The 20405-nt window shown below is 35.5% G+C and overlaps 2 protein-coding genes across 8 annotated transcripts; both read left to right on the forward strand.

The window, feature by feature from the left end:
- The first annotated feature begins 449 nt into the window (after positions 1 to 449).
- Positions 450 to 9712, forward strand: HtrA2 (HTRA2-related serine protease). The gene is made up of 7 exons (XM_087350708.1): positions 450 to 538; positions 1264 to 1387; positions 3424 to 3510; positions 4905 to 5099; positions 7177 to 7327; positions 8665 to 8827; positions 9486 to 9712. Exons 1-7 carry the CDS (start codon positions 450 to 452, stop codon positions 9646 to 9648), a joined length of 972 nt encoding a protein of 323 aa, XP_087206834.1. The 3' UTR covers positions 9649 to 9712.
- A 1433-nt stretch (positions 9713 to 11145) lies between these two features.
- Positions 11146 to 20090, forward strand: Nagk (N-acetylglucosamine kinase). Of its 7 annotated transcripts, none has more exons than XM_022075415.2 (8): positions 11146 to 11364; positions 13777 to 13861; positions 14546 to 14644; positions 15745 to 15886; positions 16572 to 16682; positions 17525 to 17648; positions 19179 to 19353; positions 19611 to 20090. In XM_022075415.2, exons 1-8 carry the CDS (start codon positions 11333 to 11335, stop codon positions 19869 to 19871), a joined length of 1029 nt encoding a protein of 342 aa, XP_021931107.1. In that variant the 5' UTR covers positions 11146 to 11332; the 3' UTR covers positions 19872 to 20090. The 7 variants fall into 7 exon arrangements, with proteins under 7 accessions (XP_021931107.1, XP_021931193.1, XP_021931116.1 ...); XM_022075501.2 differs by lacking the exon at positions 11146 to 11364 and adding an exon at positions 12836 to 12860; XM_022075424.2 differs by lacking the exon at positions 11146 to 11364 and adding an exon at positions 13081 to 13183.
- The last annotated feature ends 315 nt before the right edge of the window (positions 20091 to 20405 follow it).

Raw genomic sequence — 20405 nt, forward strand, 5'->3', positions numbered from 1 at the left:
GAAAGGTACAGACTGATCATTTGTGGACTACTAGAAGAGGAAGAAGTATTCAGTATTTTACTGTAACGTTCTCAGTAATAAATTTAAAACGTGTGTGTGCGTTTAAGGTAAGTTTATTTGGCTTCAAACTACTGTTAAAGCTAGCAAAGATGTTAATGGAATTTTTAAAGTTATTGCAATTATGACAGATGGAAATAGTACAAAAATCAGGAAAAAGTAAAGGATTTGATTGATAGTTGGAGGTATGGTGAAAAGCAAATGACCAAAAGAGAACCTTGACGATATTGATATTTTTACAAAGAAAATAAGTAATGACGTTAATTTGGAGGAAACGCGCCAAAGTGTGATGCAACGTGACCTTTGTACAATCACAGATTGCAGAAATACGAAAATGAAGTTCGTTCAGAAACACTGTCGTGTATTAATCTTTGACTAAAGGGAATAATGAAATGCGATATTACTGGTTCATGGAATGGGAAGAAAATGCTGTGAATTGGATAATTCTAAACCAAACGTATCGTTATTACTGTGTTTTGCGGTATGGCCATGAAGGCGGTGGAGGGAAGCGTTCGGTGTCATTTTAAACGCATATATAATTATGACAAATTGATTAAAATAAATTTTAATTATTTGGGATGTTATAATGTGTTTAGAAGATGGTATTTCGTAACAGACTGCGATAGAATACGTCACAGTACAAAACTGTCAGATGGTCAGTGGGCATTTACATCAGCTGTTCTTGGACTGGGTATAGGGTTAGGTTATTGGTTCCAAGGTGACAGTTTAAGGAATTTTAATTTCTTGCCAGTGGTAGAAGCAACAAAGCCATTGGATCCAAATATTGGAACAGGGGGCGATTCAAATAAGAATGGTAGTCTAAGGTCCCAACATAATTTCATAGCAGATGTTGTTGAAACTGTGGCACCAAGTACAGTTTACATTGAAATTAAGGATACTAGAAGGTAATAAAAGGCCTGTGCAGTTATTTTAAGTTCAGGAATTTGTCTTTCTTGCCCTCAGTAGGGTACAGCATAATGTGCTGTGTGAATTTAATATTAAAATTCCTTTCACATGAGCCTAGTTACATTGTATAAAATTATTAGTCTGAAACTACTATTTTCATAAACAAAATTACTTTTCATACCAATTTTTCTTGTGACTATCTTGTATATGTGTTATTTACATAACATTAATGACAAAGTTATGTGCCATTAACAAAAATCTGATAAATTGTCTTTTTAATTCCAGTTTTAATGCTTTCAGGTTAGATTTGTTTTCAGGTCAACCAGCCACTCTTTCAAATGGTTCAGGTTTTATAATAAAAGAAGATGGTTTGATTTTAACAAATGCCCACGTTGTGATCAGCAAACCTCACAGTCATGTGCAAGTATGACAGTATTTATTACTTCAGCTATATGTATTGGCATATGATAGTAACCACATGGTATCTTTACAATATTAAGAAACTTTTAGAAGTGATATGTTACTTCCAGAAAATCACACTGAACTACCAACACATTCACTTAAAAAATTACTAAACAATAAGTCAGTGTAAAATTTATATATAATAACTAAAATATGGCTAACCTAAGCAGATTCAGTTTCTTGTGTTCCTCAATGTATGAAGTAAAGTACGCATAACCTAGTGAATGTAATGACAAAAATGCTCACGTAATGTGCAAAGCTCATCAGTTACTAGAAGAATCAGTCTGTCTCTTTTATTATTATTTAAAATTAGCTTCTCTCATACATACACAAGTGATACATCATGCTTAAATTCATATGCAAGTATGTACACACAAAGGTATGTCACCAGGAAATTGTCACCAACACTTTCATCACTCAAATAAATTTCTCTTATGTTCCAGTGTTTTAGGATTGTAAATTTGTCCCACCTCACATTTTTTGTGTCCTTATATCAGTTAGATCTAGACCCTAAAGATGATGAGTAATATTCACTTTCTGCCAAACACGATTTAAATATTTGCTTGTGGCTTATTTGATGGCACTGTCAGTTGCTGAAACTATATAGCATCTGGTGATGGGATCATTAATGAATTGTAAAGGACATGGAAGCAGTCGTGGCATAATTTAAGGTACTATCCTGGCATTTGCCTGGAAGAATTGAGAAAGACCACAAAGAAGCTCAGGATGGTTTATCTCTGGTCTAACATAATTTAAATATGCCTGTATGTAATTGTTATCCTTCACTTCTGTGAAATATGAAAAACTGTTAGTGTGATTTATCATTATGCTGCCATGCAACCATGTCAGATTTAGTCAGATCCAATCAGTAATGAACATCAGCTGTCAAGTCACCAATGTTGTAACCATTGGTGAATGGGGTGAAAAAGGGTGATGCATTTGCAAGGCCACTGTTTGAAGAATATGCATCACATAAAGATAAGTGGGCTGAGATAACTGTTTTGAATTTTCACACAATATTCTGACACTGTGTTATTCACTATCTTGTTTACATGTGTTTGTGTGGTTAGGTACATTTTTATATTAATTTAAATGTACTTTCATTTTTAAGCAACAAATGTAAGCTCCATCACATGTTAGGTTATGCTAGTTATTTATTTTACAGTATGTTACATTTGTGCCAAGTTTAAAAAGCACAGATGAAATGTGAACTGAGCAACAGCATGGGTTGTAGGTTATGCCATCTGGAAGGAAGCATGCTAAAGGGTTTCACATGATCAGTGTGGGTTTCAGTTTCAGCAAATGATAGCAATTTGTGAACAGAGTTATAACCTTTATACATTGTGGTTGGCACAAAGATACAGTGTTACTGCTTTCTGCATTTCATTGCAGGAATTATAGATGCAAAGTGAAAATATAACATCCTGATAAGTTGGATGTTTGAGTTTGTATTTGTTCATGGAGTTTCATAAATTTGCTTTCTGAGACAAATTGAGTTTCTTAGCTTATAAGTAGAAATTCAGAAGGCAAAAATGCTTTTTCTTCTTCAGAATAAAAGGCAAAACATGTTTTTTTCTCAATATTTTCAAAAGCCCTGTGTACCCTCTTTTTTCTGGTCTAGCACCAAGCCCATTGCATGATACTTTTCCATTATTCTTGTTTTATGTGGCTTTTGAATGTTTTATAAAGTTATAGCAAACATACATTTGTTGTTGAACACTATTTAACTACTGTTCTTATATATATCTTGAATAGAAATTAATCACAAATTGTCAATTGTGATAACTCATATGGCCTTACAAGAAGTTTATGGTGCAAGAAGGTGGATAACATGGGAGAGTAGAAATATAAGGGGTCTGGTTAAACATTAAAATGAAATACATCGCATTTGCTGTTATGGACAGCATATATAATAAGAAATTAATTATGTAGTAATGTGTATGAATATTAAGTGATATTGAATGATTTTTTTTATAATTATTATTTAAACTTTTTTAGGTAAAACTGTTTGATGGCAGAACATTTACTGGTATTGTGGAAGATGTGGATGTCAGGTCAGATTTGGCTACAATTCGTATTCCTTGTGTAAGTTGTGCATTGTATTAAATGGCATAACACAAACCTTCCTCTTATTTGTACATATACTGATAACTCAATTTAATGTGGTTCGAAGGTAAAATAGTGCTGAACACTGAACTCTGGAAAGATTTATTTGGAGGGTCTTGAACATGTAAATGTGGCTGTGACCATATAAAATGTACACTAAAAATGGAAAACCTTAAATCAAGAAAAGTAAATTGAAATTAGTCTGTATAGTGCTCATTATAGCTCATTAAAAGGACTGGCTAGGACTGTGTGATAGGAGTTTAGTTCCCAGCAGGGGCAGAATTTTTTATTTCACCACTGTACCCAGATTGAATTTAGGACCCCCACAGCTTCCTTATCTTGTGGACATCAGAGGATTTTTTTTGGACAGGTAAAATGACTGCTTGTCTCCATTTAGTACCAAAAACAAATATGTGTGGAGTTTTGCCACCATGCCCCTTGTATGTATTTATTGTGTGGTGCTTAGGCAAAGGCAAAACATTACCTATGTCTTACTGTATATTGCTTTTTCCTTTAAACTCCAAAATATGAAATTGTGGCTGTGTGATTATACAACTAAGTGCATAGTTCTCAAGTACAAAGATGGTCAACCAGGTCAGTTTTTCATAATTTTATATACGTGCCATTTTTAATTGTTATAATCAATGGCTAGAGTAGGTTTTTGTACTTTGACCATTATAATATTGGAAGAAAGGATTTAATCCACAGTATTGCAGGGCTGCCAGTTGGACTCCAGGTGATCCAGTAGTATGCTAGTGCAATTCATGCCCAGCTGTACTATACATAAGCCATGACATGCAGTTAGTAAAGGTTAAAATTATATACCTGTTGTAGTAATTACTTAATCTAAATTTTTCACAAATTAAGAGGAATGTGGTACTTTTTCATACAGCCTATTAGTTTCAGGCCAAACTCATCAGCAGGAGGTCAGTTTTATGGAGTGAGATATTCAGAACATTGGAAATTACCTAAAACATAGGAATTTTGTATGCTTTATTCATCTTCTCTTCATTCTGCATCTTTTATCCTCTTCTCCTTCTTTTAATCCTCCTCCTTCATCCTCCAGCTTCTTCTCTATGAGTCAGTTGATTTTGTGGTAAGGGTCTGAAGGGATATGTAGTTTTAGAATCTCATAAAGATTTGCCTGTTTGTAAGCACTGTTCCATTAAGGTGTATAATTGGCATGGAAGTGACATTCCAAGCACTCAGTGGTCAGCTTCACACTCCAGCTTATTCACCTCCTGGAAAAGTCCCCAGTACAACTGGATAACAGGTTGTGTGTGTGCAAATAGCCAGTAATTTCAGTGATTGATTTATCCGTAGTGTCATAAATGTGTTGTAAATGTCACTGATGACAACCTTTGTCATTACAGCATAATCTTCCAGTGCTGAAACTAGGTTCTTCACATGGCGTGAGATCTGGAGAGTTTGTGGTGGCAATTGGGAGTCCATTATCACTCTCAAACACTGTTACAGCAGGTGTGATCAGTTCTGTGAACCGGCCAAGTGAACAGCTTGGTCTGAGAGGCAAGGATATGGAGTACATCCAGACTGATGCATCCATTACGGTACATATGAATGATGTATCATGCAGCTTGTGGCTTTGTATTACCTGAACACTATTTTTTCTTGTCAGTACTCTTCTTGAAATGTCAGCTGAGCTGAATGCTAATCTTGCATTTAGGACTCATTTACTTTCTTGTCTAGATTCTTATTTTTTCTATCACATTAAGTGAGGGTTATGTCTGTTCATACACTTCATCTCTGAAACATTCCATGAAATATGCATGTGATTTTGGTCCATATCAGTTTAGTGTAATGGAATATACTTTACAGTCTACTTTTATACAATTTTCAGAACTGGTTTATCATATGTAAAATGTTTTTATTAATATCTACAACTTTTTTAAAAAAAAATCACTGTAATGCATATTTAGCGAGAAACAACAATATTTTTTCCTCTTTGCATTGTTATTTCTATATTGTTTCCATAATAGTGGATTTGTATCTGCAGTAAATGAACTTGAAGACCAATGAGGTATGCAGAAGTTCAAACAATGTATTGGGAAAACTACTAATATACTGATCCCAGGACCTCCCACATATTAAAAATTATGCCATACCTTCCGTGTTTCAATCAGATAAGCTTAGAGGTAATGCATAACTCTGACTTGTTTTTAGGAGGTACCCACTTTGAACCTTGTTGAGGTCACAAAATATCCAGTGTTATATTTCTTATATGGTTTCCTGTAGTATTTCCAGCCTCCAACCAAGGTACAGATTAGGTACCTCCCAGATACAATGAAGACACTATCACAAAGCTAAATCTTTTGGTGCAGTAGTGTATCAAGTAACAGAAGGTACAGATAAATGGCATCTTAAGTAAGCTAATGCCCATTAATTGTTTTGCATTTTTTATAATGAAGAGTTGCAAAAAATGCTCATCTTAGTGACTAGTTTTTAGTAAGGGATGTGTTAAGTACTAGATGTTGCTAAAACAGCAGTAATTGCTGTAAGGTTATATTACATTACATTAGGTTTCAGTGATAATTACTTCTTATAGATTTGCCTAAGACAGACTAGTTTAGATGGATTTTGGGTTTATCTGGTAGCATATATACCAGAAGAGTATCACAAATTAAATGAGCAATTAAGCAAAAAAGGGAAGTTTTCAATAACCATTTGCAACAACTTCAGCACAGAGTATAAACACTGGTGGCCAGAATTTTACAAAAAAAAAGACAGTTTTCATTTGTATGGAGTTGCTAGTCGACTGAAGATTTTGATTCCTGTTGGGACGGCAGTGATTATTATTATCAACCCAATAACAACAAAACTCTGAGACAAATTAAATAACTAATCAAAAAGCTTTATGCACTTAATTTTGTTTATGTTTCTTTGGTCATGGTTTGTTGTTCCTTATTTCTGTTTTTTTATATTGGTGCATTTGTCATTTCAGTCCTATGATAAAGCTATTCCTAGGGCTCAGAAAGTTATTTTTTTTCATTTTGAAGTATTACATGTGTGAATCCAGCTCTTGGAGAAGTCATCACAACATATTTTATTAATGACATCTAAAACAGCTTCAGGTTTCTTTCTGTCCCAAATAAAATTACCAACCTACCAAATAAGAAAGCCTTCCCTAATGTCAAAAAGATGGATGACATCAAATAGGTCTTGAAGTATACTGATCACATTCACCAAGATTTTTGAACTTTCAGTCCAGCATGGAAGATAACTGGCAGAGGCCAAGATGAATAAAATATTGGGCTAAAAATGAAAATAATGGTCTGAAATGTAAATTGAAAGCTTATTTATTGTAATTTTGATAACTAGTATAAGATGTTTTAAAATTATTATGGACTTCTATTCCCCTAAAACCACGCATGTTTATGAACAACAAGTGTACAAATGGCACATTTCAAAGCTGAAAATTTTGTAACTTGGGCTATTAAAGGATAAAGACAATGGCAATAGAAATTAGATATTTCAGTCTTGCTAATTGAGGCTTGGAAACAGTGTTACTTGATATTTAGTGCTGTGAAACATTATGGACACTATTTTTTTCTTTGCCAGAAGTTTAATTTCTTTAGCAATGCCCCTTCCATTCCCATGCATTAAATTATTTTGTATTTCACTTGACAGTTTGGAAATTCTGGAGGTCCATTGGTGAATCTGGATGGAGAAGTGATTGGCATTAATGCAATGAAGGTTACAGCTGGCATCTCATTTGCAATACCTGTTGACTATGCCAAGGATTTTCTACACAAAACTGAAGAGAGGCACAAAGCTGGAGGTAATTATAACATTAGATACGTGCATTAAGTGTCACAGCAAAGAGGCTCACAGTCTCTGAAACTAGTAATAATAATTCATTCATAATTCTTTTGTTACAACAGTCACCATCAAAAGTTTCCATATTTGACATATATTCTGCAGCAGAAGAAGAAACTGAAAATTACTTTATTTGATCTCTGATCAGATTAACTCTATATTTTAACATTCAGTGTTTGCAAAATTTTGGTTGGAAGGCATGAAGGTAAGGGACCACTCAGAAGACCTAGGCATAGATGGAATAATAATATTAAAATGGATCTTGGGAAATAGAGTGGGACAGTGCGGACTGAACTCATCTATCTGAGACTAGGGACTGGTGGTGGGTTTCTATGAACATGGTAATGAATGGAACAGTTGGTGTTTGCAGTACTGATTGCTTTCTCTGTCTCACTCAAATGGTTTATCATAGTGCTTTTGTTACTGAAAAGATTGACAAACAACTGAACTCGTAATCTAGACAGATCTCTTGCTATAATGAGAAAAATTTAAATACATTGAAAAGCCAATGTGAGAAGTTGAGAGTTCTGTTAAATTATTACATTCCAATGTATCAGAAATAGGTAATTGTGATTTGTTTGTATTACTTCATATGCAAGAATGCAGATTGTCTGAAGTACCATTTAGAAGGGTATAATGTCTTGCCCCATTTAAACAATTCTGATGCACACCAACAAATACAGGAATTTTACCATGTCTGGCTGTCCTATCTACATGTAACAAACTGAGAACCACTGAATGGATTTTCATAAAATGTTATATTTGGAATTTTATTAAAATCTGTCAGTACATGCTGATTGTGATTAAACTGGATGCCAGTAATAGGCATTTTATATGAAAACCTACATTTTTCTGATCATGGAAGTGACTTTGAAAGTTTGTGTGGGGGTATCCCTTACCGGGCACAGAGCTACATAAAGCTCACTGACCTCAGGTAACTCTAACATCATTGGCACCAGTCATAAAGTTTAAGTTCATATTTTAGCAAATCAGGTAGCTGACAAAATTTCTTATTCTACCTATAAAGAGCATTCACAAATTAGAATCAAGTTGCAGAAACAGAATGAATGTCCTGGAATTGTTACATTATGCATACTCTTCCTAATCTGTTCATTGGTACATGCTATTACATCCTAGTATTATTATTCTTCTTCCGTTTCTTGACCATTACTTCAATCTTCTGAATTTCCTAAGAAGAGCGGCTGGAATATCCAGAAGAGAGAGAGTGAGAAACATCCTAGTATATTCAAGGCAAAATAATTATGCCAATGGTAGCTGATGTTCTCACTCATATTACAGGATCCGTGTCTTCTGTACCCAAGCGACGCTACATGGGTATCACAATGCTCACATTGACACCACAGATAATTCATGAATTGCAGGCTCGTAACCACCAAGTTCCAGAAGATGTAACACGTGGTGTGCTTGTTTGGAAAGTTGTCATTGGTTCACCTGCTTATGTGTAAGTACTTTGCTCATGTTGTAAGGAAAGACAGGCTTATGTTACTGCATGTATGTGTTTTTGTGTCCATTTACTTGTGTGACCTCCCTTCATAATCATTTTTGAACTGGTTGACTGATTTTCATGGAAACATTATTCTGGCTCAGAATAGGGTCATGGGCATGATTCCATAAAAGGAATGGAATTTCTTGACTATCTGAACATCAGTCAGCTTCATGGAGTAGGTTAGGTATGTGATGCCATTAGAGGCAAACCCTTTTAATTCTTTACAATCAATAGTATCATTGTGGTATTAGTGGAAGTGATGCTGATATGATTTAACGTATAGCCGTGAGCCTTTCCTATGTCATCTTCCTTTATTTAATCACCCTAACAATTGTAGGTGTTGATTACAAAGTATGAAGCTCCTCACTTTCATCCATTTATTTTGTTATCAGTTTGTTTTCACCACCATGTTTAATGATGGGTAAAATTATAGTTTTGTGTATTTGAATCTGTATTTTTCTAAACAGGACAAGAAAGATAAAATATGTTGAACTAATTGGTTGCAGACATTTCTCAATTTAAATCTGCTCTTAATAATTTCTTCATGATATAATTTTGACTTGTTACTGTCGCTACCAAGTGGTTCATGTTATTCCACCTTTTTATTTTACAGAGGAGGACTGAGGCCAGGAGACATTGTGACACATGTGAATGGATCTGCTGTGCATGGAGCAAGCAACATTTATCAAGCACTAGAGACTGGTCAGCCCTTGAAGGTGATTGTGATCAGAGGAACTGAACACCTACATATTAAAATCATCCCAGAAGATGGTTAAGACAATGTATATTAAAATATGGTAATATATTGAGTGAAAATGAATAAATAAATAAAGTGTTTTATTCATGTTCTTTTCTTGACAGCAATTTGATACATACTTCTGACTTGCTTTACCAGACTGTTTAATTTAAAAATTGTTAATTTGTAAGTTTCCATTTTACTTTAGCCTGTCAGGCAGACCCCTACTTCAGACATCAGTAGAGAATTATTTATGGCTGTTTTCTGAAATTTAACAGTTACATTAAATTTACCATGTTATTGTACATGACTAAATTTGTGTACTTTAATTCTCATAAGCCATGATAACCAAGTCAAGATAGGAACAGGCTAGGAATTGGATGACCTGGGTTTGATTGCTGGAATGGGTAGATATTTTGATTTTTCATCATAGGCTAATGGTTCCACCCATCCTCAATGGTTACCAAGGGTCTTTCCTAAGGAACATAGTCATTGGGAGTGTAAAGCTAACCAGTTTAGCTTCATTTACTTCTGAGGTACAGAATGTGTCAGGTTTTACCTCCATATCCTCTTATACTTATATAGCACACTACATAGGCACAGGGACAAGTTTTCCTTGTCTTTACCTTTATATTCATCAAAATAGCATTTGTCATTGTTTTTATTGGTGTCTTGAATTGAATACTGTGATACTGTGTTGAAATATGACACAAAATCATATCTACTACCTCCCATATTCACTTGAACAAGCATCATAAAATAATCAAAGAATTAATCAGTAGTTTGATTCCTTACATAGCCTTGTATTTTCTTGAATCAAACAGGTTGAGTCTGCATGTTTTTTTTATGACTGCATCAATTTCACAGGTTGCATTGTATCAAATAGGGAATAAGTTGCTCAGTACATGGTGGCATCCCAAAAGACATTTTCACATTCATCCCAATGAGAACCTGAATCCCATCTTAAGGAATATGTAATTGTTAATTAAGTTTTTTCCATCTCTTTCCCTCAAATGAGGTTACAGAATCATTATGTCTCATTGATCATGTTAATATTCACAACTTGTATATTTTATGTATGATCTGAAACTTTCAAGGTGACTTGGTATAATGAATTCTTCTCAGGCTACCAGTCGTGTAAGGTAAACTTCAGTACCCTGTGGACGAAGATGGTTCTTGAAACGGTGTTCTCTCCACTACACCACCTTGGTAGTCCCAGAATAATTCATTATGGTATATTTTATACTCCTGCCTATACTATGGAAAGCCTTCTCCTGCTTCCTAGTGAAAAGATGTGTATTATGGAAACATATAGCTAGAACATTTGGTTAGTTTATATGCTTATGTCCGTTAAAAGCAGCTGGCTATATTTTTTGTGACATTTACTCTAATTTCTTTCTGTTTGTCTCGTACATACCTCCACAACAAATCCACTGCACTCTGGTGGCAGCTAATATAGATTGAAGAGAATCATTCCATTCGGTTCCAATATCCATGGAGAAACACGTCATTCGCAAGCGAACGAATCCGTTATTAAGTGACTTTATATTATTATTTTTGTTGGTACGTTGGCAATACCAGTGCACGTCACCGGTCAGTTTTTAACATTTGTTAATGACAGATTTGTACATGTTAAAGAGCGTGTGTTACGCTGATGATAGATAAAGTGTTAGTAGAGCGAAGTTTCAATGCAGTATTAGTAACAGCTTCATTAATTTCATCAAATGGCGAATATAATACTTGGCGGAATCGAAGGGTAAGTCTTATTTCAAATGTATCTTCTAATGCTTAGTTTCTAAAATTTAAATGCAAGAATGTGACTTTTTAATGTTAGATATATTTACTAGATTCAAACCGTATTGGTTTCTTTTTGATCACTGAAAGATTGTCTCAAAAGTCTCCTGTTCTTTCCTGCTCTTATCTTCGACCACCATTTATATAAGTTTGCATGGAGGATATACAGCTGTAAGGCTCTAGATTTGCATTCAAAGAATGTCCGATCTCGGCCGAGTTATCTGCTATTGTGAGCTTTCTCCCAGTGGCCTAAAGTAGTGCTTCTAAATAGGCCACGATCGCTTTCTTCCAGATCCTTGTTCCCTATTTATTACCATTCTGGCTTCTCATTGAAAGTTGTTAACACATGCAGTTCAAGCAATGCAGTCAAATGACCAACGAATCAATAACGAAGCAGTATGACTTCTTAGTGATAGGGACCATCTTTTAAGTAATATTTAGATGATTATCATAATTAAGGGTTTGTACCGTCCTGCCATGTTCGCAGTCCAAGAGGTTTTCCCAATAGAATTCAGCATTAGGTAAAATCCTCTCGGGCAACAAGCCACGTGAGTTCTGGACAGAAGGCCAACGTTACGAGACCTACGCCTCCATCATTAAGGAAGTGATGATGGAGGCAGAGGTCTTCGAAACGTTAAGTTTCTGCCCAGAACTCACACTAATCGTTGCCCCAGAGTATTTTATCGAGTTCAGTCGCCCTCGGATCAAAGAAGAGCACGTTTCGGAAATATACTAAAAAACCGTCAGAACTGTTCTTTGTTGTTTTCTATAGTTTGGTCGTAATTTTGGTAATCGAACGGGATTACATCTAGCCGTCTTTGGACCGAAAAATATCATTTATCCAAAGTAACAATCGCTACTATCTGTCCAAAGTATCATCATTAAGTAAATCCTCTATATATCCCTGACTGTCTCCAAGTTATAAAGCCAACCAAATCATATCAACCCGAAACATGAAGATTATAGGTCTGAAGTTAATTAAGCAGAATCAACGGATAATAGCAATAATAGGAGAGATTTATAGCGCGGTTTAATGTTTTGTTTTATTTCATTCTTGATTAGATAAAGAGTCTGTCGTCTTTTCATTTCGAACTTTGATCCTTGATATGCGATTTGGACCATCCACAAGTATTTTTAAGTTGCAGGAACTGATAAATACCAACGCTCAAAGATTTTATCTGATAGACACATCCGTCTAGACATGATCATCTTTAATTAAGTGTGTTTTGAGGTTCTCACGGATGCGAATATGGATATGACTGTCTTTTGGGTTGTTGCATCTTGTAATCTGTAATCTGGTAGAAGTTTACCGAAGTTTCAGACGTGCTTGCTACCCCATCATTAAGTTCTTGATGAGGCAGTAAGCGCCACTTACACGTCGATAAACTTATACGAGACTACACGGTGCAACAACACTGAAGTCTTCATCATCTTTAGTTAAGATGGAAGCAGCTGTTGGTTAGTTGATTCATCTTAAAACCTTGCATACCGTGTGATGTATTGGAATATAAAATATGCATACAAACATAACTGTTTACACTATGAAGGACACTAATGCCAAACGCATTTCGACCTCAAGAGGTCATTGTCAGTAGCAAAAAACAAGTTAAATCATATGATATAAATCAAAATATTATGTTTATTTTAACAGAGCCTAAAGGAAAGTTCTTTACAAAATCATATTTAGTAACACTTCACTGGATGTTGGTTGCACAGTAGTTGGTGTATTATATTGGGCACTGCCTTTGGTCCACTGGTCTGATGGCCGTTGCTGGTCTACGGTGAGCCGTGGTTGCATCGTCTGTGCCCGTGAACTTTAACGATGTGTGGGCGATACTGTTTTTAAAATGTGTAGGGTAATGCCCACGCCTGAGGCAATGTCCTACGTAAGCGATAACAAGCGAGCTGCATAAGCTGCACGGGCGGTCATACGAAGCGAGGGAATCGTTTGTTTTGTACTGCACGGCCAGCACAGCCATTCGCGCGAAAATATCAGAATGTTTGATCTCGTCAACTGCTTGGACTTCCGCCGTCAGGGGTGACCGCTTCGCCGGTACCAAGGACAGCGCCACACAAACAGCTACTTTGATATTTCCGCGTCGCCCACTCCATCCTCACCGCTCGCATTTAATTGCTTACGTAGGACGATGGGTCAGGGTCTGTTCTGAGCCATTTCTCCCATGCCCTGTTAGTTGTTTCCATCTAAATTAAGCCACCATAATGATATTTGGTAAAGAGTGTAACTTGTGAAGCCACTGATTGTGTGGCCACGTAGGAAATACTGACAAGCGGAAAATGGTGTTGACAAATGCAGTGCTAGATTTTATTTATTGCTGTGTTTAAAGATTATTCTGATGTGATATTGGTTTTACAGGGGTACCACACACTCAAACGTGGTATTGTACAATGGGAATGGAGAGAAATTAGTACAAGTTGCTGGACCTCACACAAATCACTGGGTATGTTGGCCCTAATAATTTTAATGTGTTTTTATTTAACACTTTCGCTGTGTTTGAGGCATTAATTTTTTGCTTAAAATTTCTCCAAATCTGATCTACAAAGAGGAAATATTATTTAAACAGCAGTTAAGTAAAACTTGTATAATCTAATAAGAACTGCATTCTCTGTTTTATATATGATGTGTGAGTTGCATTACCTCACTCAGTGAAATCACTGACCAGAGGTAGGATGATAAGGATTCTGTTTTCAGTACAGGAAAGGATATTTCTTTCTGCTGCCACATCCAAACTGAATCTGACCTCTCACCTCCTCCTGGGTTAATATGTTAATCTTTACCTTTGTTCCCCACACATCTTAGTGCTGTAGTGTTTCAGCACATTTATAACTTTATCTTTTATATCCTATGTCCTGTACCATTTTTGTACAGTGACTTAAAAAAATATTTGGTTTGACTTTCTTGTAAATCATGGGGTATTGGACTGATTTTCAACATAAAATTTGCTTGACAATGTTAAGTGTGCATTCTCAGCACCAAATTTCAATTACAATCTTTCAGAAATGAAACATGATTGGATGAACAGATTCAATTTCCCTACCATGAGTTCAATTTACACTTACAGAAAATGCACTTGTCAAGATGAAATGTGCTCTGTGGAGTAAGTTAGTTCTGTATTATATTACAGGTGCTGGGCATGGAAGAATGTCAGAAGAGAATTAACAAGATGGTTGAACAGGCCAAGTATGAAGCAAATGTGCCACTACAAAAACCGCTTAATGCACTGGTCAGTGGTGCAACAGTCTGACACGTTGATTTGTTGTCTTTCATGCTTGTTAACAGAGGTAGTAACAGACAATGTAAATGTTGGAATAGTAGCCTAGGGTGGTGCTAATATAGTGTCATCCCATATCCAGCATAAACATCTGGGAGGACATAAAATCTATATTTCTTCCCATCATAAAGAAAAATGTAATAACCTAAAATTAGGCAATACAAGTTAGGAGGTGCTTTGAGAGTGTAAAATGATATTATGCTGGTAAACATCTGAAAACAGAAGAACTTTTATATTGTATAATTTAGTAGATAAAACATACCTTAATATATTTTTATTATTTATTTTGTCTGTATTAAAAATTTTCTACATAAAGATCCAAAATCTTAAAATTAAAAAAGCCTTAGTTCTCAGGCTTTCTGGCCAAAGGGTCCAGTACTGTACACGACTACAGTTTCGAATCCTGGTGTTTAACAGAATGTTTAAAATTCATTCTTTTCCATTCTGAATGGAGTGATAGCATGTAATTCCAATATTTCATAACACAGTGTCCAATATAATGAGCACAACAGCCTCAGAATCCTGTTTCCAGTATCTCCTTTATCTTCCATTTACTCTTTGCCCTGTAAGTTTATAATTCTGTGCTCACTTCAGGTATGTGTCTTCACCTATTCTATCTAAAGGTCTTTTCATCTCTTTGTATATGTTCCTACATGGTTTGAATTTGATCTGGAATTTTGATCATAGTTCATCAATAAATTGTGTTGTTTCATATTAAGCAGTTTCCTTGAGGTCCCCAATGTATACACACTAGTTCCATGTTTTGAAATTACTGAAAAATCAACACTGATCTACACCATTTTTATGAGAAACACTGAAAATTCTGCATCAAATTCTAGCCACCCTGTTATCAATTTTACTTTTCTCATGGTTTTCAGTATTTCTTATTTCTGTGTCCATGTATATGTCAGAATATTTATTTTTATTTATTTTAGTCTTCCCATTCTTTATTTCACTCTCCCTCCCCATCTTTCCGTTTTCCCCTTTTTGGCATAAAGATGAGACTTTTTAAACAATTAAGAGATAAACTGTTGCATGCATACATATTGTAGGGCATGAGCCTGAGTGGCTGTGAACAAGAAGAAACTAATGAACAGTTGAAAGAAGAATTACAGAAAAACTTCCCCAACTTAAGCAGCAATTATGTGGTCTGCAGCGACACTGTTGGTTCCATAGCAGCTGCTCTAGAAAATGGTATGTACCTGTATTAACCTTTTCCATGCTAAGAGATTTATTATTCAAGTACACTAGCCACTTTACTGTGTATCATTTGTTGTTTAATTATATCAGTTAAAATAATATTTCCCTTAGTCTTTTTTTACTAATTCAAATTATTGGTGGAATTTCATGAAGTGCAATCATGTTGAGTTACCATGGTTACTATATTGATGACATCATGCCAGAAGGGTGTATGAACAAAATTATTCATGAAACTACATTTGTATGCTTATTTGATTTGACAAATGTTCATTATTTTTTTTCATACACCCAAATACCGGGTCTACAATTTATGAGGCCCCAGTCATGCTTGGATTGCGTGGTCCGCTGGCACTCTGTTGATGTGGGTGGGAGTTGTGAGCGTTCTTCCATGGGTGACCGGCGAATCAGTTTCAGTGCCGCTAGTAACAGCGAAATACGAATATTTCTCGTCACTAATACATGTTATTACATTTATTGTTCTTACCTTAAATCACAAAAGATGTTCAAAGTGACTTCCTTGTGCTTGCAGGCAAGCTTCACATCTCGTTAACATGTTTAGAAATACTCGACCAAGCTCTTCTTGGGAAATTGCCAAAATCAATTGTCGAATATTTTCTTTAAGTGCTTCTGCATTTCTGTCGATTGTTGAATGGCTAATTGTATGCTTCATTGTTTGTAGGTGGAATTGTGTTGATTGCTGGAACTGGCTCTAATTGTTTGTTGCACAACCCAGATGGCTCTGTTCACAGATGTGGAGGATGGGGCCACATTATGGGAGATGAAGGTGCTGGTGAGTATCTGTGTTAATGTATGTTCTTGTGATTTATGTCTCCAAGTACAGTATGACCATTCTAGCATCTCTTTGTGTAGTAAGGACGAAGATAGGAATATTTGTCATGTGTCATGAGAGTACCCAGTGCCCAAGATTTTCATTTTGGCTATCAGGCCTGCCCAGCCTCCTTTCCCGTGTGTACAGGTGTTCTTTCTTCAGTGGTAAAGCAGCCAAGGATGAAGCGGACTACTCACCTCCATCTAGTATTGAGGTCAAGAATGCAATTCATACTCCTCACCTAATATTAGTCTCATGACATGAAGAAGGATGGGATGAGCAGGACATGTAGCATATATATATATATATAGATACAAGAAATTTTTACAAGGTTTTAGTTGGAAAATCTCAAGGAAAGTGTCCTAGTTATAAATAGGAAGATGATATTAAAATTCATCTTTAAGAAATGGTGTGTTAGGGTGTGGACATCATTCATCTGGTAAAGGATAGAGTCAGTGGTTTACATGGTAATGAATCTTCAGATTCTATAAGAATGGGGAATATGTACTTATTAAATAACTGTCAGTTTTATAAGAATGACCCTACACCATAGAATATCTAGAAATACCAGGCCCACCCCATTATTTGCATCCTATGTTAATTTGTTTGTCCTGTCTTCTGGCCATCACCACATTTGGGATTAATGAAGTTTGCCTCAAAAATGGACTCCTCATGATTGCCAGCAAGCAGAAATGATGAAAGCTCAGTAAACCATAACTAGAGCCAAATAATTGTTATTTATAACAGTTACTTAAACTGGTCATGCATCTCAGTGATTATGAAGTATGTGTTCTGGATTCCAGCTTGGTGGATCTCACACAAAGCAATAAAGGTATGTTTTGATGAGCAGGACAACTTTGCACAACCACCACATCCAACAAAAGTCGTCTGGAAAGTGATTCTGGAGCATTATGATATAAAGAATAGGTGAGTGGATTTATTGGGAAACCTGTGGATAGATAGAAGTAAAAGTAAAGTAAAGCTGTCCCACTATACGCCATGTAGGCGCGGGAGGGGGAGAGAAAGTATAGCTCCTACTCATTCTTAACCTCAGCATTAGACAGGGGTGAGTGGTCAGCATCACATCCTGGTCATGCTTTACCTCCAGGAAAGGACCCTGGTACCCACTGAATAGGAGGCTGGGTGGGCCTCAGAGCCAGTTTGGATGCAGAGGCTAGAGGAAAAATCCTCTGCCCTCTTCGATGATTGAACCCTGGTTGTCCAGTCTGTAGGAGTCTAGTGTTAAAGTAGACCTTGAAAATAGAGTGCAAGGTGTGTTAACTGATTTTATCTGGCTTAGTACAGGGCCCATAGGTGGGCTTTTATGAACACTGTAATGAACCATTGGCTTGTACAAAAAGGCAGGAAATTTTTTGACAAAGAGTATCATTTCCTTAAGCTGGTCCCTGCTAATTATCATGAGTATTATGAATGATGCATTTATGGGCTATTTTAAGGTACTATATCAGCATTTTTCTGGAGGGAATGAGGAAAACCATGAAAACCCTTGAACAGAAATTTGTTTCCACACCAATATTTCAACTTAAAATCTCCAAAATAAACCATTCTAGAATAATTCCCATTGTATATTATTACCTGTAGTAAGGGAAGCCATATTTCTTCATAACAAGAGATCAGAGAATTTTTTGAAGAATTTTGATGAAGTTTGTTTTCTGTCTATAGCTTGAATTTTTTCATGCTTTTTGGTATAAATTTTATACATGTAATTAAACATTTAAACAAATTGAAATGTTATAAAGGTACTGCAATAGGAATGTAGTACATGTGCCCTTATGGAAAAATATTTTCAGTACATGGTAGGACATGTCTCTATTTGATACATAAAAATGAGGTATCTTATGTTAGTAGGATTCCTCTAATACAGATTCTCATTACACAAAATTTGCCATTGTAAAAACAGTTTTGCATTGATGCCATGTTTGCAATAGTTAAAGAATGTTTTATACATAATTTGCATGTATGTTTGATCTATCTTCATACAACATTTTATATCCTAGCTCAGATGGATTATTAATTATAAGCATCAAGCAGAAAGTTAAATATAGATTTTACAAGCTACCATACCGTTTTACATTCTACAAAAGAATTACCTTAACAAAAATTGTGTAGTATTCAGTGATTTCATTCATTTCAAATTTCAAGACTACATTAATTTATAATTTAGGCTGATGTTGCTTCCACCACAAAGACTGAAAAGCCATTTTTATATTACTGATGTTAGAAATTTCAAAGTGCGTGAAAATCAATCCTATTGTTCAAAAGCATTTGATATGTGAGAGAGGGGGAATTGTGGGTGGGTGGTGGGAAGGTAAACACACAGACCTATGTAAACTTGTCTTTCAGAATAGGCTAAAGAACATCTTAGATTTATTTTCTTGCTAACAACCTTCATTTCCTTTCAAAACAAATGAAAACTAGTGAACCTTTGTGTTTTAGATTTGACCTACTAGACCACTGCTATAGCAGATTTGACAAGAGTCACTTTGCTGGCCTGTGTAAACTTTTGGCTAAGGCAGCAATTCAGGGAGACAAGCTTTCCCAATGGCTGTTTAGTGAGGCGGGTCGTTTGCTAGCTCGCCATGTAACAGCAGTTCTTCCTCAAGTAGACAGTGTGAGTATCTGTCACTAAGTAATGCACATATTTGTAATTGTATGGATCACTGCATTTAATTGGTTGGTTGATATATCATACTAGCAGTGCTGAAGTTACCCAGACAAAGTGAAAACTGATTCTCAAGATAAATCAACTTTCCTGGCCTCTGCTTGCATTGGCATTTATCAAACACCATTCAGTGAGAAGTTATACTAAAATGCAGAATGCAAACTAATAATAGTCTTCACATGATGTCGATTTTCCTTTTGCTCTAGAAATTGCTGAGTGAAGCAAGAGGACTTCCAGTAGTGTGTGTGGGTTCCGTATGGCTTAGCTGGGAATACCTGAAACCAGGATTTATTGCACAGTTAAAGGAGACTGCACCAAAGCTACAGAAACTATCCCTTCTGCGTTTAACAACCAGCATGGCAACAGGTGCAGTGTACCTTGCTGCCAAGGATATAAATGTTGACTTGCCGAGGAATTACACAGACAACTATAAGATATTCTTTACATATGATCATGATCAGACTTAAAATTTGTTGGTAAATGGACAGTTAATACTGCCTAACAAGTATGAATTGGTATGTAGTTACCAAATATTTTTATTGAACAAAATGTGTAAAGAACCTCTGCCACCTACTTTTGGATATGGCTTATGGTTTGAGTTGCTATTAATTCAGTTTATTGTTAATCCACATATTGTAGCACATCTGAAACCAAATATGGAGTTACAGTAAAATGATATGAATGAATTGTGTCTGGACTTTAGAACTATTACTCATAATTTATTGCCTCTATTTTTGAGACAAGTCCTCATTTTGTTTTCCATTAAATAGAATTTCTTCTTATTCATGTTATGACTCTATCACTGATTTAAAAGTACAAAAAATTATCACATGAAAGTTACTTTATCTTTTTCCTGTATATAAATTTCCTATACATATATATATATATATATATATATATATATATATATATATATATATTGTATATGTTACTATAGTTTGCTTTAGAAGCACAAAAATTGTGCATCTGGGACCACTAACTCATTATCATGACCAAACACC

Source organism: Zootermopsis nevadensis, unplaced genomic scaffold (genome assembly GCF_977971745.1).
Source record: "Zootermopsis nevadensis isolate Lab colony 2312 unplaced genomic scaffold, Znev_1.0 Znev_ptg000017l, whole genome shotgun sequence".
Taxonomy (NCBI): domain Eukaryota; kingdom Metazoa; phylum Arthropoda; class Insecta; order Blattodea; family Termopsidae; genus Zootermopsis; species Zootermopsis nevadensis.